Source organism: Mustela putorius, unplaced genomic scaffold (assembly GCF_011764305.1).
Source record: "Mustela putorius furo isolate JIRA1106 unplaced genomic scaffold, ASM1176430v1.1 tig00000196_pilon_pilon_pilon, whole genome shotgun sequence".
In the NCBI taxonomy this organism is placed as follows: Eukaryota; Metazoa; Chordata; class Mammalia; order Carnivora; family Mustelidae; genus Mustela; species Mustela putorius.
Window position 1 is genome coordinate 6,960,845 of NW_025421310.1, and position 17,877 is coordinate 6,978,721.

The 17,877-nt window shown below is 44.1% G+C and overlaps 1 protein-coding gene across 2 annotated transcripts; it reads left to right on the top strand.

The window, feature by feature from the left end:
* Window positions 1-4,512: 4,512 nt before the first annotated feature.
* LOC101685120 (putative protein ZNF720) lies at window positions 4,513-10,073 on the top strand. Of its 2 annotated transcripts, XM_045076997.1 has the most exons (5): window positions 4,513-4,564; window positions 5,134-5,192; window positions 8,545-8,671; window positions 9,149-9,244; window positions 9,435-10,073. In XM_045076997.1, the coding sequence occupies exons 2-5, from the start codon at window positions 5,178-5,180 to the stop codon at window positions 9,455-9,457; spliced, it is 261 nt and encodes an 86-aa protein (XP_044932932.1). In that variant the 5' UTR covers window positions 4,513-4,564; window positions 5,134-5,177; the 3' UTR covers window positions 9,458-10,073. The 2 variants fall into 2 exon arrangements, with proteins under 2 accessions (XP_044932932.1, XP_044932933.1); XM_045076998.1 differs by lacking the exon at window positions 4,513-4,564 and having other exon boundaries at window positions 4,904-5,192.
* The last annotated feature ends 7,804 nt before the right edge of the window (window positions 10,074-17,877 follow it).

Consider the following 17,877-nt stretch of genomic DNA (forward strand, 5'->3'; position numbering starts at 1 on the left):
TCCAAATAAACACAGGTTATGGGAGGAAGGGGACTCTGACTCTCTCTCTCACTGTTCCTCCTCCTAATAGATGTGGGGGCTTCTCCCTCACTCATGGCCCATTTTAACGGCTCTGAATGGAGCCAGCTGTGGTTGGTCTTCCTCAGGATGGGACATCTTAATGGCATTCCCAAACAACTGCTGAAGCGCCCTTTGGTTTGGGGAAACTCCCTGTCATCTCTGGCCTGTCATGGACTGCCTAATTCCCCTTGTTGGTGGAAAATGCACGGTGCTTGATCCTCTGGCCAAGTGGATGATCTTGAGAACTGGAAACCCTCTCTCTGCTTTCTGGGAGCACTTCCCCTCCCCATCCTCTCATTTCTGAACCACCTTGGGTGGAGCCTGCATTTCTGGCTCCTCTACTGGCCTCCCTGCCTCCAGCACCACTGGTTCCTCCTCCTCCTCCTCCTCCTTGTGAGGAGCAAAGAAGACCACCCCGTGGACTTGGCACTGCGCGGTTCAGATTTCCCACCAGTGTTCCAGGTAAAAATCGGCAATGGGGAGGTACTTTGTTGGTTTAATTAAGATAGACATGTCTTTAAGGTTATTGGCATTAAATGTGAAACTTTTATCCTATTGGGTTTTGCTGAAGGTCAAATAAGCTCATGCTATACATACTCTGTTGCAGTTTGGTGGCAAAAGGATGCCTTGAAATGATGGTTAACCTTGTCTGTCGCAAAGTTTTCATGGGCCATTGTTAAGAAAGCTTTCAGTCTTTGGTAACCTGAAACTTTAGTTTTGCTTAGATGATAAATGGGATCGAATTCAGTGGACATCTAGTTTTATTTCAAATGAGATAAAATAGTAAAGCATTGAGTACTGAATGTAGGTCTGTGCTTTTGACTTTTTTTTTTTTTCTTTTAAAGACTTACTTGCCACGCAGAGACACAGTGAGAGAGGGAACACAAGTGGGGTGGGGATTGGGAGAGTTAGAAAGGGAGAGGCAAGTGTCCCAGCAAGCAGGGAGCCCAATTTGTGGCTCCATCCCAGGACCCTGGGATCACAACCAGACTCAAAGGTTAAAGACAGCCACCCAGGTGCCCCTGTGCTTTTGACTTCTTACTGCAAAGGACCAAAGAATATTTGACTCTGTCAGTAAACATTCTTTGTGCTTAACTGATTCATAAATTTGCCATCCAAAGAGTTCTGGTGTAACAGTTCACTGTTGATTACTACTCAATCTTCGCTGGAGACTAAGGTTTTGAAGAGCTAAATGCTGCTAAATGTAATTAAGAGTGATAGAAATAAGTCTTGTTGACTAACTAGGCTTGTTTGCTTGGTGTGTTACCTCTGGTATAAGGTCATCATCACTTGATACTATGATTACTACTGAAATGTTGTGTCACAGAAGGAACGATTTCCTTGTTAATTATGATAATGAACTCTTATCAGATCATTAACAGTGTCCACTTCTGAGTTCTTGTCATTTCTAATTGTTGCTATTCTCTTGCAAAATAAGTTTCTTCTGCAAAGAGGTTCATATAAAGGACTTTTAGGACAAATACAGGTATTCAGTATCTGTAAGGTCACAACTGAAATGGGCAAGTATTTCCAGACCTAACTAAAAAAACTTCATTCAAATTAAATAAGAATTAGTAATATGGGGCTACATACCACAGCCAGCTCCCTCAGTGTGTTGGAAACCTTGTTTCCAAAATACCTGGGTGGCTTAAGCTATCTGTAACCACCTTGCCACATGAAAGTATATAATGAGCCACTTCTCATGACCCCAGGGCAGCTCTTTCTGCCCACAGGTTCTGTCTTCTGAATTTAGTAAAACCTCATTTTTGCACCAGATACAGATTAAGAATTTTTTCTTGGCCATCGTTTTTGAGCCCTAATGTCTTTTCTACAGAGAGATGATACCCAACATTAAACTTTTAAGATCATAGAAAGTTGCCCCAACGGATTGGCAAACATTTCCTATTCCCTGCGAATATATGTCCCCTGTTTGAAATTCTATATCCTCCCTCCTCGTCCTGTCACAGTGGCACAGAAGCTCCAGTCACCTGTCTCTAGCTTCATGTCCTTCGGCTTCCCATAATTAAGATTTTTTTTTTTTTTTTTAGTTTCCTTAACTGTCTTACATAGCTTTCATTATTAACAGCTCAAAAAACTCAGAATGGAGCTAGAAAACCAAGTTTTCCTCTCCTAAATTCACTTCTGTTGTATGACCCGACCTCCACATTTTAGACCCCAAATCTAATGTGAACACGGAGCTGGGTATCAAGAGGAACAGCAGCTTCATCGCTTCGCCTGTGAAGGAGACCTCAGCAGGTCAGGCCGGCAAACCTGCAGCACACCCGGAGGAAGGGGCTGGAGCTTGTAGGGCAATAGAGAATGTCACCAGTCTCCGCAGGAATTGTGCCGGTGCTTCCCTCCCTGTTCACCATGTTGTCAGGGCGGAACCAGGTTCCTGAAACAAAGAAAGGCTGAGAAAGGGAGAGGGGAGGTTTGGAGGGGAGAGGGAAAGTGTCATTTAGTTTGAAATTGAGTCTCCCTGAAGCATTAATGCAGCCATTTTCATTTCTGTTCAGCTTGATGTTCTGAAGTGGTTTCCATTTCAGTCACCAGGACAGCTGTAGGAAGACCACTTCATATGTTCCAGTGAGAAACTTTTTGGTATTTTTTAGAATGGGTAAAATAACAAAAAAAGGCTAAAAGATGAGATTTCATGGAGAATGTTGAGGAATCCGAATTCTCCTATATTGCTGATGGTATGGTAAAAGTACATTCAGTTTGGAATACTACTTTGGAGTTATATATGAAAATAAATATTTACAAAATAAGGGGAGCATTTTGTCCCCCTAAAATATATCTTTGGCCTAAGGATTATATTATGCTGGTATTTTAAAGGAAGGGTAAAGGAAAAGCTCTGAAACCTAGAATGTTTCCCTTTGTGAGACTTTGCACTGATAAGGGAAGACATCACTTGTAAGGGTGCCTCCCTCTGTGTGGCAGAAAGATGGAGGAGGTGTCAGTCTCCAGACTGATCACTGGAGAAGCCATGGAGATAAATGTGGTCACATCCACAGTCTTGGTTTTCCTGCTTTGCTTGCTCTCTTTCCCAGCTGCTTCTCAATAGCATCACTGTGGAGACCAAGAAAAACAAGACTGCACCCACCTCGGGTGTAGCCCTGAGGTAAGTACAGCCATCTTGACGAAGCAAAAGCTGGCTCCTTGCGCCCCCTCTCCACCTGCTCCGCTCCCCTCGACAGTATGTGTGAACAAAAGCTTAACTTGCAGAAATCACAATCCTGCAAGACCAGAGTCTCCGTCGGTTTACAAATGTCCTAGAGATTTACAACAAAGAAAGTTAAGTTTCTTCTAAGCCTAAATCTCTCTAACAAGGACGCTTGATAAGAGGAATGTGGCATTCCACTGATGAAGTCCCGGGACCTAAGTCAGGTTCAGTGGGGTGAGGTTCGGAGCCGACGGCTAAGAAAGAATTCTTAGACATCTCTGGTGCAAAAAGGTGGTTTATTAAAGCTCGGGGACAGGACCCGTGGGCAGGCGGAGATGCAGCTGCCCCGGGTTGTGAGGGATGGCAGGTTCCGTACCCAGCGGTTGGGGGAAGGTGAGGGGAAGGAAGGTTTCAACGGAGTTTTCATATGCTAAAGAGGGCCTACAAGGTGCGAGGATTCCTGAGGCCTACTGGAGGCCTTGCCCTTGTGGATTGATCAATGTCTTTAGGCCAGCCATTAACATCAAGATAGTTGGGAGACTTTTTGGTGTGATGTCATAATCCTGCTATCAATTGTCTTTGTTAGTGAGATTTAGAACATTTGTAAGCCAAGGGAGACTCCTGTCTTGCAGGATTGTGATCTCTGCAAGTTAACTATTTGCTTACAGTTCATGGCAGTCAGGGCTGCCTGAGGAATGTAACACATATGACTGAGGGGGAGCCGATGGAGAGGGGGTGCAAGGTGCTAGCTTTTGCTTTGTCTTTAGTCAGCCTCGTGCTCCCTCATCACCACCATGAAACTCCCAGTTGTCTTCCTGTTAGTGCCTCATTATAGAGGAAAATGGCCTTGGCTTGATAATATTGAGGCCTCCAATATCCTGGCAGTCTTCTTTACCCTGATAGCCCTTCTGAACATCCCCTTTGTCCTCACCCACCACTGAGTCCCACCCCTACTCTGCCTTTAAAAACTCTGGAACTGGTTCAGCGTCCAAGTCCCTACTCGGCTGTGTGGGGTATACTTGGGCCCAAGCTTAAGCATGTCAAATAATCCCTCTTGCAATTGCATCGGTGTCCTTGGTGGTCTCTCAGATGTGAATACTCGGGCATAACAATCACCGGTGCAGTTTCAAGAAGGATCTTACCTGCTGCCCCTCCCCCTCACATTCTACCCATTCATTTGGTGGAAACAACAGTGTAGTGTTACTTAAGGGCTGCAGGAGTCCTCAGTGAGGCCAGGAGGTGGGGTTATTTCCTTAAATTTTTAATTTTTTTTCTGAGAGTGGAGAGCAGGCTTTGGTCCACGGGGAGGTAGCCAGGTCTCTGCTGCATGAGTCTGGAAAGGTCAGGCCCATGGAGCACCCTGTTCCTTGGCTGAAGCTGAATTTGTGGGCATTTGGGGGGAGGCGAGGCCCCCTGAAAGCTGAGAAGGAAAAGCCAAAGATTAGTCTCGCGGTAGGAGCTCATTTGAATAGCTCCTGACACAAAGGACAAGGAATTTGGGTCATTTCTGCGTTTCAGTGTCCTGCCTTCAGGGAAGCAGTTTTGATAAGAGAAATCCGTGTTCTCAGGAGGCTGACCCTTCCAGCGGGGAATCCTAATTCTGCTTCGGGCCCATTCCGGGTCCCCCCCCCCCGCCCCCCCGCTGTCCTGCCGGCCTTGACCATGAGAATGGCACAGATGAGGAAGTAAAAGTGCTAAAGCTCCCCTCTTTGTGCCCAGGGCTCAGACCCTGGGAGAACGGTCACCCTCCTCTGTGCCCGCTGGTGTTAACTCCAATCCGCAAGGTCTCCGAGGGCTGCAAAGTTCCTCAGCCAGGATCCAGCCCGGTCCTAGAACAGTTTCCAGAAGGGCAAGCTCTGTTGGTGGCTTTAAGGGCATTTTCTCCTGATGCTGCTGTGATTTCTCTGCAGATACCTTGTGGGAAAGAAATCCAGGGGACGAAGGGAAAGGAGAAATGACCAGTTCTCAGGTAAGCCTGGTGTCCCAGGAGAGGCCGTGTCATGTTTTCCTCCTGAAATTCCTCGCTTTTAGAAATTGCAAATGTTAGTTCCTGTAGTTCTGATGTTTCTCCCTTCTGTTTTCGCCTGATCTGAAGATCTTTCCAGAAATGATCCTCAAGGCCAGGTCTTCAGAACCCTTCTCCCCTGTATCCCAGAGCCTTCTCTCCTAAGTCTCCAACCTGCCTTACAATAGGACAGCAGCAGCTGTCACTGGGAGTTAAAGTCCTGGAAGCACTGAAAATAGTTTCTGAGTGATAGACGCACGTGGGCGGGGGGGCTTCGTCTGAGATTCCTGCTGCTGCTGAGGTCTGGTCCGGGCGGTCAGTGAGGGAAAACCTTTCTCCTTTAGGCCCCATGTGCTTGCTTTTCTCAGCGCTGTGTAGCCCAGGGGTCAGGAAATCAAGAAATAACCTCAATAAATTTGTGTCCAGAATAACTCTAGATGTTCTCTGAGAGAAAGTGTGGGAAGGGGCAGTTCTTGAGACTTGCTCTTTAGAATGTGAAGTAGGTATTTTATGTAAAATACACTAGAGTGGAACCTGGGGGTTCAGTCAGTTAAGCCTCAAGACTGTTGATTTTCCCCCTGGGCCACAATCTCAGGGTTCTGGTGATGAAGTTCTTGAACCTAGATGAGGTTTAGTGGGGTGAGGTTCGGAGCCGATGGCTAAGAAAGAATTCTTAAGACGTCTTTGGTGCAAAAAGGTGGTTTATTAGAGCACGGGGATAGGACCCATGGGCAGACGGAGATGCTGCGCCAGGTTGTGAGGGATGGCAGGTTATGTAACCTGCGGTTGGGGGAAGGTGAGGTAAAGGAATTTTGGAAGCAAGGTCTCCAGGACCTTGAGGGGCTAGCTATTGTAGGGAGAAAGGTTATTCATTACTAGTAGTAAAAATCTTCTTGTGAGACCCTTTAGATGTGTATCAGTGGGCCATATGCTTGGGAATGATTCTTGACTTGCTCTTGAACTAGAAATATAGTTTCACATTTCTCCTATCAAGTGTCCTTGTAGGTGAGATTTGGGTTTAGAAGAAATTTAACTTTATTTTGGGCTTGAGGAACTGAGTTATTGGCCTCTGGAAATTGTGCTATTGTTAGATAGCTTCTTTGTTGTAAATCTCTAGGACATTGGTAAACCAAGGGAGACTCCTGTCTTGCAGGACTGTGATCTCTGCAAGTTAACTATATGTTTTTCTTTTAGGGCAGCCAGAGGTGCCTGAGGAATGTCACACATATTACTGAGGGGAGCGGGCGGAGAGAGGGTGCAAGGTGCCAGCTATTGCTTTGTCCTCAGCCAGCCTCCTGCTCCCTCATCACTGGGATGAGGTCTTTCTTTGGCTGCAGGCTCAGCTGGGAACCGCCTTGAGATTCTGTCCCTCTCCCCCTGGCCCTTGCACTAAAGTATAAATGAATCTGTAATTAAGATTATGCTGCCTCATAGGGGACATGGAGAGACTCTTGTCTAAATGTGGTGTCTCTGCTGGTCAGGTGGGGACCCCCAAACCCGGGTCCATGATTGGGGTGGAGGAAGTCACGTGGGCTTGAAGAGTTCACCTGAGGCAGAACCACGCTCTTTGCAGTTCACAGAATATCCTGCAGGAGGCAGGTGGCAGAGGAGAGAGAGGCTCTGTGCAAGGAGCAGTGGGTGTGGTGGGGGCTCTTTTTAGTGCGGGAAGGTGAGGAGTTAGGGGGCTCAGGGAAGTTTCCCTCTTCTGGGCACTGTCCCTGGTTGTCAGTAGCTCATTGGTTAGTTTGGGCCTGTGGCTCCTTTGAGGTGAGTCCCCAATGGGCCTGTCTGGGTTCAGCAAGGGGGTCACTGGGGCCCACTCTCCATGCCTTTCCTTAAGTCCCCTTGCCTCAAAGCAGCTGCTACAGAAACTGTAGGTGATTGAACTGTATATATATCCTCTATTTTCATAATGAGATTCCTATTTCGAATTCCTGTTTCCAGACCACAAAAAAAAAGTACCAGTGATGGTGTGTCCTTGGTTGTGCCTTGGCACCGAGATCATTTTCTTTCCTATGCTTGGTGTGAACTGGATTTATTGTCTCGCTGCTCTTTGCAAGATCACTCCCCTGCTATGTTCACAATTTCTCTCCCAGTCATTTGTAGGGAACGTGGATGTACTTAGCAGTACACAGAGATCATCACAGTTCAACTGGAAATGCCATTGTCTGAGTTTCTCTTGTTTGTAGCTTTTTTTCTTTTTTTAAGAATTATTATTTGAGAGAGAGAGGCTGAGAGTGCACATGAGCAGTGGTAGAGGGGGACAGGGAGGAGTAGACTCCCCGCAGAGTGGGGAGAACAATGTGGAGTTCCATCCCAGGTCCCTGGAAATGGGACCTGAGCTGAAGGTGGACGCTTTAACCAAGTGCCCTTGATCGTGGATTCTGAGAAAAACCAAGTCAAAAGAGGTGTGCATAACATTAAATTTCCTTCCACTTGGCACCATTGATAAATACCTGAGTAGGGAGAGTAGGACATTCTTCCTGGAATTCACAACTGCCTTCACATATGTTCATGTTTAATTAGAGGAGAAAAGCAACCTTAGCTTCTCAGTAACCAGAGTTCCAGGATTCTGAGAGTCCTACTTAACATAAGAAAATCCTTTTGGAATCTTCTTTATCTCTTTCCCCCAAATGCATGTTGGCCATCATCCTTCATGCATGGCCCCCACTGATACAGATCTGCAGGGTCCTCCATCCAAGGTTTCACTCAACAGTAGTCACTTACTACTTACTAGTAGTAAGTAGTCACTTACACTAGTCACTTACTACTACTCATCATCACACCAGCTGGGTACTCAAGGTCCTGGAACCTTGCTTTCAGCTTCCTTCATGATGGCTGCACTCCTGAGCCACTCACCATTTTAGTGCAGACTGAGTTCCAGCTCACACTCCAGTGCAGCGCCTCTGACGCATGGGGTTTGTGCCTGTACATCATCAGGAAGACCACAGCTTTGACACCAAAGACATCTCAGGAATTGTTTCTTCATCATTCACTCCCACACCTCAAGATTTCACATCAGAAATATCTCATGATTCCTTCTGGAACATTGGTTCTTCTCCTGCATGCCAGCAGTGTTCATTGGACAAGGAGCGCTCTCACCTCTCTGTAGTTGGTAGGGTTGACTTCTCGGAGTGGAGGTTGTCAATCAGTCCTGCCCTCTGTCTCCTGGGTTTTTCTTTTATTCCACATTCATGTCCTGGAGCAGGGAAAGTCAGGTCTTGGGTTTAGCTGGTGACATTAACTCCCACTTTCATACTAGGGACCATCGTGAAGTGTGTCAATGGCCACTTGGTGACTGTGGTATTTATTGCAGGGACAGCTGACCTTCAAGGATGTGGCCATAGAACTCTCTCAGGAGGAGTGGGGACACCTGACCCACACTCAGCGGCAACTGTACAGGGATGTGATGTTGGAGAACTACGGACACCTCTGCTTCTTGGGTGAGGAACACTCCTTCTAGATTCCCCAAATCACACTCTGGGTTTTCTGCTTCCTGTGAAGATTGTCTTTTGGACCATTTCTGTTTGAATAACTGGAATTCAGATCCAGACAGAGAGGGGAGTGAGGAGGGGTTTGAGAAAAGCCATCATCATGTGTCCTTTTCATCTTTAGCTTCTCAAGGTAATACCCCCACTTCTGTAGATGAGTTGCAATTCTAAACACTTAGTGGCAGAGAATGGTGCTGCTCACATGTTAAACTGAAATTTCCCCTTCTTACTATGTCTATTGCTTGGAAGTGCGGGTCAGGTTGTGAACATTGGAAATGCCTCCTCTGTGTTCTAAAGGGACTGTTGGGCAACAGCTTTTGGAAATCATTTTCTAGAATTGTACAATATCCTCTCTTCTGTGCTGAACACAATCCTGATGGAAAGTTAGAATCTCTGGCGATACTCATTTTCCTTTTCTCTCATAAACAGGTCTCAGTGTGTCAAAGCCAGACCTGATCACTTTTTTGGAGCAAGAGAAGCAGCTCTGGGATATGAAGAGAAAGGAAACCAAAGGCTTCCATCCAGGTAGGTGAGGATAAATGAGGCAGATGACAGAAGGGAGGCCCAAGTCTGAAGGAGGAACATAGACCTTAAGCTATGGTGCCACTAGCTGTCCTTGAATGAAAATCAGTTGGAGACATGCCTGGTTTTATTTCTCTTATGCTCCCAGAGGGACATCTACTCTCCCACATTATCAAGTTCTTTCATCCTATAGGGATTCTCCTTCAGCTCCAGTGATGGTCTGCCACATCCACAGGAAGGGCCAGGAGACTCTCCTTGGAGGGGGAAGCCCCCCCCCGCCCCAGTCTGAGAGCTTCTCCATTGCTTTGAGGGCCCTGGGGAAAGCATCATGTTTCTGAGGACCCGTATGGTATGGCCTTTGTCAGTTCTGGCTTTCATCATGAGACAAGTAGGTCAGGGTAATTGTATACACACTGGGTTTTGGTGCAGAAATTCCAAGAATACTGGAGACAGATTTCTAATGTTTTCTGGCTTATGCTTTCTAATGTTATGAAGGCTTTAATCTTATTCTTATAAAACTGACATTTAGTAACTGCATCAGATAACAAGCCACCTCCCTAAAATGAGACAATGTGCAGTTCTATTTCCCCTCTCTGTGTTCATTCCTCAGTGGTGAAATAATGCAATGTCTCTGTTTCCTAGCTGCCTCACATAAAGAATGTTATTGGGGAACTAGCACATTTAGAACTCAGTACTTGGAACCTTTAAGAAAGTCTCACTTACTATGTAAGTCAAAAAAGGATAAACTTTATGCTTTTTGCCAATAAAATTATGTGTATTTGATTGTGTTTGTGTATCATTCATACATGCTCTGATTCCTACTGTTAATTTTTCTCCCTGGGGAGTGGTGAGTGAATGTTATACTATGTCTAGGTGAGTTGTCATCAACATAGAATTAATTTCATCATGTATTTGTGGGTGAATTGTTTTCTTTCAGCATGAGAGAAAAGAGTTTGTGGAATTAAAAGTAACTTAGAGGTAAAACAACGCTTTTGAATCTCAATATTGTAATTGCACACAAAACACTTGTTCTTGTCTCCACCCCTGCACCCACTTTGTTAACCGATGTCACAAATTCTAATATTTATGTTGTGTAGTTTATGACGTACATGAACGATTTTTATACTTCTTTAAAGACAAAATTCTGTGGCAGAAATAAATGTGACCTAGGTAATTCCAACACTACAGGTTTGTATAACTGTCTAAATACTTATGTTTAGTGGAGAACTTTAGGATCCCATCTGGTTCAGTTTCTGGGTAGAATCCTTTTATTTCATTGAGAGAGCGTTCCTTCAATGGTTCTTGTAGGACAGGTCTACTGGTAAATGTAGAGGGGTCTTTACTTGGGAATGTCTTCATTTCTACATCTGTGGAAAAAGAGTTCTGCCTGGTAAAGTATTCTTGGTGGTATTTTTCAATCTTCTAGTAGCTGAGTGAGTACATTATGCCGGCCCCATTCTTGTTGGGACTGCTGGGAATCCCACACTGCTTTTCTAGGAGCTCTTCACAAAGTGAAGTGCATTTGTCATGCTGTTTCAAAAGTCTCTTTTCATCTTTGATATTTGATGGATTAATTATAATTTATCACTGGCTCATTTCTTGACATTTATGCTACTTAGAATTTAGCAAGCTTGAATTGTCTATTGTTTCCACATAGGTCACCCTCATCTCCTTATGGGGTCCCCTTAATGTGCATATTGGACCACTCGTCGGTGTCCCACGAGTCCCTCAGACTCTCTCCTTTTCCACCTATTTCTTTGGTCCCCTCCGTAGTGAATTTAGAAAAAGTGTTTTTAAGAGTTCTGATTCTTTCTTCTGCTTCATCAAGTCTGTTGCTGATCCCTTAGTGTATTTTTAAATTCAGTAATTGTACTCTGGGGCTCTCAGTTTCTGGTTCCTGGATGTTACACTTTTTGTCTCTCTGGGTTTACATTTTGGTCATGATTCGTTTTCCGGATAACACTTGGTTACCTGTTGTCTTCTCTTTTTCCTCCATGTGGATTTTTATCATTATAATTTGAGGTGCTTGCAGTTTGTTGTTGCTGTTGTTTTGGTCTGGTTTGCTCTGGTTTTGGTGTAGTTTGGTGGTGTTTGTTTGTTTGTTTTGCAATGTATGGGTCTTTATTAACTTAGGGCCAGTTTTGGAGATTTATTTTGTTCCTCTGATTGGAACATAGTTTTCTTTTTCTTTGAATGTGTTGTGATCTTGGAGTAGTATTTAGGAAATTTAAAAAAAAAAAAAAGTCTAAGGGCCTAGGATTATAGACTTGTTTTCTTCAGGAGAACACTAATAATAGCAGTTCTGGGTTCTGTCACACATGTCCCAGGCATTTGTCAAGTCTGCGTTCCTGTTATTTCCCAGTTTCAGGAAGAGGTGTTACTACTTTAGAATGAGTGATCCCTATCCCTGACTCTCTCTTTGCCTTCAGCTCTGTTGTCTCTTCCTTGTTTGAGCAGGAGCTCACCTGTCTGAGTAGCCTCCACACTGCCTCTACAGGTGCCCTGATTCCCTCTCTGTTTCCTGTGTCAGGCATGTGAAAAGGAGTCAGGTTTAGTAATGAATAAAGGAAATGTGTGTTGTGTATGTTGTGTGTTGTGCATGTTGTGTATGTGTGTCCAGACAGTAACATGACCACAAGCACCGAGGGTTTCTGAGAGTGCCTTCTGTGGGGATAACTCAGGGCTGACCTGTGACTTGGTTCCTGCAGAGGTTGTGCAAATTGTCCCGGGTCAGAATCACCAGGAGCACTTGTAAATCTTGGATAGCTGTGCCCAGGCTTACATTACTGTGTCAGTAGCTCTGGGGGCAGCCACCAACCTTTCCTTTCTTACCCCATCTCAGGTGGCTGTGTAGGGACTAGACCTTGAGAACCTATATCTTGGGACACATTCATAGTAGTGTTCTTCAGGAAAAGTAGTAGCCCATGTGTAATGTAGTGAGATACACAGGTGTGTAGTCTTGGTTCTCCAGTCATGAAAGTGGACTGGTGTGTGTTGGGCCTTTCCTGTGTTGTACCTTGGATGCCTGACCATTGTGTCTACTTCTGAGTATTCAACTAGGAAACCACTCTGGCTGCCTATGTGTGGTGTGGGCTGGAATGTTCACTTTGAAGTGTCCATTCATGGAAGCTGTTCTGTGTGAGGACCGCTGAGTGAACCATTGAGTGTCAAAGAGAAAAGGAACAATCCAAACATGGGTCACCTTCTAGAAGGGCATATGTACTGTGTGCTTCCTGTTCCTGTGTAGGGCACCCAGATTCAAACCCTGACTTGACCAATAGTGAGAGGTTCCCTATACCTTCCTTTATCTACGTGATTTCTTTGTGTTAGAAGACAATAGTATTACCACTGACCCATAAACTCTAGAACATTGAATACATTAATAGCAGATACAGCATCAGTAACTGTGAGACAGACATTGTATGCACTGTGCAGAAGAATGTGTCAGATAATAGTGAATTTTTTTTTTAATTTCTCTTGATCTTAGAAAAAATTTTTTTAAACCATACCACAGAGATGGAATCCCTTGTGTTTCTCTGAACACATCATTATATTTAAAATTTTAGCCAGAAATGTATTAGAAATTAACATTCTGTGGTTTCTTTCGTGATTGAGCTTTTCTATTTTTATTTCCCCTCTTGGCTAATAAAGTGAAATGTATTCTTAAAATTTGTATTATGCTTTTCATTTCCCTACACAAATCATTTTAAGATTTTGTTTCTTTATTTGAGAGAGGGGGAGAATAAATACAAGTTAGGGGAGGGCCAGAGGCAGAGAGACAAGCAGACTCCCCACTGAGCATGGATCCCAGGCAGGGCTCTTACCCAAAACCCTGTACCAGGACCCAGTTTTTAGTCAGAAGCTTAACTGAATGAGCCACCCAGGCTTCCCTACACAATTCATGTCTTGATATAGAGTCTCGTGGCCATGATCTTGTATCAGACTTCTCTGTTGTTTTATCTTTATGTCTTCCCCCTCTAGTGGTGTTAGCAGTCTCCCAGGACCGCACACCCAATGTCAGTTGTGATGTCAAAGATCTTCCATGGGCCTCTGTGCTCAGATCAATGATTATTTCTCTTTTCCCATAAAAGACATGCCTCCAGGAGCTGGGCAGTTGCCATAAGCTTTGTGGTGCAGGCTGTGCCTGCAGTCATGGCAACCTGATAGATGTTGTACCACTGTCGCTCTTTACTTCACTGGAGATAGAATAAGTTCTACAGCTTTTATTGCCAGACAGGGGAGCTTAGGCAACTCACTGGAGATTCCCTGTAATGTAGTCTGACTCACACTGACAGCCTTGGGTGAAAGATTTCTGACATGACATTGAATGCACACTTTGTTAGGTTGACAGAGTGGCCAGTGATGTGTCCCTGATGGCACAGTGTGCATCTTGGGGGTCTTACAGACCTTCACAAGTGGCCCTATGGCTAATTATTGGAAGCATCTTAAAGTCAAACCTTCCAGATACATTGACTTTGTGATCTACACTGCATTTGACTGTATATCACTGCCAGGTGAGCAGCAAAAGATCATGAAGGAAAATGTATTGGTTGCTGTTGTGGATACCTGCCCCGAATCATACATTCATATATATGCCTTCTACAGTCTTGTCACTATTCCTTGAAGTCATGTAGTGATGTCATGATCTGCGCGAGCATTTCCTTGGTTGATGTTTTAGTAATACTTGTCATTCCACACATTTGTGTATAAAAAGCTTGGGAATATAATGAACGCATCTGGCTCTTGGGTAGAGGACAGATGAGTTTATTGTACAGGAAAACATGTTTCTTTCTGTGACAAAGGACTAGGTAGATATATTGGATGTTCCTTGACGATACTAGGGTTTCCTATGCTCAGAGTCTCATAGAAGTGACTCAAACCCACCTCATGTGCAGTGTCTCCCTGTATCAGTTGCGGGTGCGCAAATGGCCAGTGGAATTAGTGTGATGAAGACCTTTATGATGTTTGCTGAGTCACAAGTCATAAGATGCTTAGACTTTGATCTGGGAACCTTTTGTCATCTGCCAGGATTGGGAAATGGTTACAGGCCACCTGGTCAGTTTAGAATGTGTGTCATCTTGGGCTTTTCATATTCTTGGGATTATCCATGGACTTTACTCAAAACAAAACATATTCATGAGTGTGTTTCTTGTTTGTTCATTTACATTTACATTACATTACATTTGGGATACATTTACATTACATCAATTACATTACATTTGGGATAGAACAAGGAGGGCACTGGGGTACTCCTGGAGAGAATGCTAGCAAACAACCTGGGGGCTCACAGCATGGAAATAGCCATCTGAAGAACACCTGGGGTGCACAGTGGGGAGAATATTCAGTAGTCTAGGAGCACATTCCTGAGAGGAAACATTCAGTGACATGTGGCTCCCAGAACATGGGAGTTGGATGACACCATTTCCCTCTCCCATCCTGTAGCATAAAGCAGAGCCCCACTCAGGGAGGACACTGGCTGGCTGCTTTGTTTGCACCAGGTCCCACCCCCCTGTGATCTGAGGGGACTGTTCTTTTCAGTGAGGCTTGTCTCAGGCTCAGCAAGGTCAGCCCCTGCCCAAATCAGGTCTCCTGATCAAGGATTCTGCAGGGCGACAGTCCTGGTGGAGTTGATGTCAGGTCTTCTTTCACAAGCAGAGCAGAGCTCACCTAGTTCAAACTGGCCACATTCAGGCCAGGGACCAAACACTGCCCGTAGCAGGCAAGGAGAGCCCCAGCAGACCCCTTGCCTGAAGGATACAAAGGAGACATTGTTGAGTTTTCTAATAGACAGAAGAAGTTAGAGAGTTAGACAAAAGCCAAGATGAAAGGATTTATCCCAAACCCAGAAGGTAAAGCCAGGGCCAGAGAAGCAATGGAAACAGTAGTAAGGAGCTTGATGGAGAATTTAAGGCAGCAATCATAAGGATACTCAAGGAGTTGAGAAAATAGTGAGAACTTGACTACAGGGATAAGAGTTTAAAAAAAAAAAAAGTTGGTTGTCTGGGTGGTTTACTCTGTTAAACCCCAGGCTATTGGTTTCCCAGGGTCCTGGAATCCAGGCTCAAGTCTGCCTCTGCACTCAGTGTGATGCATACATGTGATTTCATCTCTCTCTAGCTCCCACCCAAACTCTTACGGCCCCCATCCCCCAGTATATGTCTTTTTAAAAATCAAACTAAGGTGAACAATGCAATAAGCTAGATTAGAAATAGGTTTGATGTTAAGAGAAGGCTGGAAGAAACAGAAGAATGACTTTGTCACATAAAAGGCAAAATGAAGGGAAATACTGAATCGAAACCAAAGGAGGGAAAAGAATCATGCAACATGGGATTTAAAAAAAAAAAAAATTATTTATTTGACAGACTGATGATCACAAGCAGGCAGAGAGAGAGGTGGGAAAGCAGGCTCCCTGCCGAGCAGAGAGCGCTATGCAGGGCTCAATCCCAGGACCTTGGGATCATGAGCTGAGCCAAAAGTCAGAGGCTTAACCCACTGAGACACCCAGGTTCCCCTAACACAAGATTTATTTAAGGAGCTCATTGACACCATTGAAATTAGTAAGATTCCCAGGTCTAGGGCTTTTCTGTGCTTGAAGAGTATTTCTTCTAAATTCAACCCTCCTGCTTCTTACTGGTCTAAGATAATTTCCAAATTCTTTGGTTCAAGGTTAGTAATTCATTCTTTTTTTTTTTTTTTAAGATTTTATTTATTTATTTGACAGAGAGAAATCACAAGTAGATGGAGAGGCAGGCAGAGAGAGAGAGAGGGAAGCAGGCTCTCCGCTGAGCAGAGAGCCCGATGTGGGACTCGATCCCAGGACTCTGAGATCATGACCCGAGCCGAAGGCAGCGGCTTAACCCACTGAGCCACCCAGGCGCCCTAGTAATTCATTCTTAATAATTTGTCATTTTTAGGCATTATCTTTCTTTTGTTCTAAATTACCCTAATGTTTTTGTTTTTGTTTTTTTTTATGATTTTGTTTATTTTGGGTGCCTGGGTGGCTCAGTGGGTTAAAGTATCTGCCTTCAGCTCAGGTCATGATCCCTCGGTCCTGGGTTCAAGTTTCACATTGGGCTCTCTGCTCGGCAGGGAGCATGCTTCCCCCTCTCTCTCTCTCTGCCTGCCTCACTGCCTACTTGTGATCTCTGTTAAATAAATAAATAAAATCTTTATAAGACATAAAAATATTTTGTTTATTTGACAGAGACCTAGCAGGAGAGGGAACATAGGTACGGGGAATGGGAGATGGAAAAACAGGTTTCCTGCTGATCTTGGAGCCTGAGCAGGTCTGGATCCCCATATGGGGACTCCATCCCATGACCATGGGATCCTTGACCTGAGCTGAAGGCAGAGGCGCCCTGTATTTGTTATTATATAGTAGTTTGTGGGATTTAGAGTTTTACCACTTTTATTTTTGATCAAAATGGGCATTACTTTCGGTGTTCCTGTTAGTATTAAGGTGCTATTTATTTCAGATTTTTCTTTGTAGTTTTCATTCCTATACTAAGTTTCTTTTAAAAAATATTTTATTTATCTGACAGAGAGATCATAAGTAGGCAGAGAGAGGGGGGGAAGCATGCTCCCTGCCGAATAGAGAGCCTAATGCGGGACTCGATCCCAGGACCCAGGGATCATGACCTGAGCTGAAGTCAGAGTCTTAACCCATTGAGCCACCCAGGCATTCCTCTCTACTAACTTTCATCTAATTGTTTCCTTTTTTAGTTCTTCTGGTAGAAATTAAGTTGCTTGTTCCAACATTTTTGTTACCTGTATTGTATAACATAACAAAAATGAAAAGCAAAGTGTACTCAGGAAACTGGCAGAAATAAACAAATAATGACCAAAAACAGTAAAAAAATTAAGGTGACTTTTACGGATTTCTGTAATCATGCCATGTGTGAACAGAGATAGTTTTTACTGTTTCTTGTTTAGTTTAGATTCCTTTACTATATTTATGGTTGCATAATTGTTCTGAATAGAGAATCCAGTACTCGACTCAAAGGCAGTGGTGGGGTCAATTCATTATCTGCTGATCATAGAGGAGAAGCTTGCAGACTGTCCCTACTGAATAGGTTTCAGCTTTTCATACATCTGCGGCATTCATTAGGTTGGGGTTTCCTTCGTTCTCTAGGTTTAGTGTTTTTAGCATGACATGTTGTCCAATACTCCCATACTTGTATTCTGTCTCCCTTAATCTGATCATGTCATTTTTGCCCTTGGTTTTGTTAATGTGGAGTCTTGAATTTATGGTTTTCTGTATGTTGGAGCACCCTTAATTCCAGATCCGATTCCCACTTGATGATCTTGTAAAAAGGGAAAATGTGCTGTTGATTGAGATTGCTATTTATTGTGGGCTATGAGTGAATATTGATCACAGGCTGTAGTTTGTAAACTTTGTTGTTTGTAGTGTCTTTGTCTGGCTTTCAAGAGCTGGTAATGCTGGTATCACAGAGAGAGTGTTCTACTAGTTCTCTGATTGTAACTCCTTGGAAATGTTTGAGGAGATTTTGCAGTCCTTTCTCAGTATCTATTTGAATATCAAGTGAATTCATTTGGCACACAATTTTTGTTTGTTGGATTTTTTTCTTTTTTTCCTCTTTCCTTCTGGTTTGTGGTTATAGATCAGTTTTGGTTTT

What these genes read in the sequence shown, in the direction of transcription:
- LOC101685120 (XM_045076997.1), top strand. An exon ending in CGGACACCTCTGCTTCTTGG is followed by an intron (nt 8,672 to 9,148) that starts GTGAGGAACACT and finishes TCTCATAAACAG; the next exon opens with GTCTCAGTGTGTCAAAGCCA. An exon ending in AACCAAAGGCTTCCATCCAG is followed by an intron (nt 9,245 to 9,434) that starts GTAGGTGAGGAT and finishes TTCATCCTATAG; the next exon opens with GGATTCTCCTTCAGCTCCAG.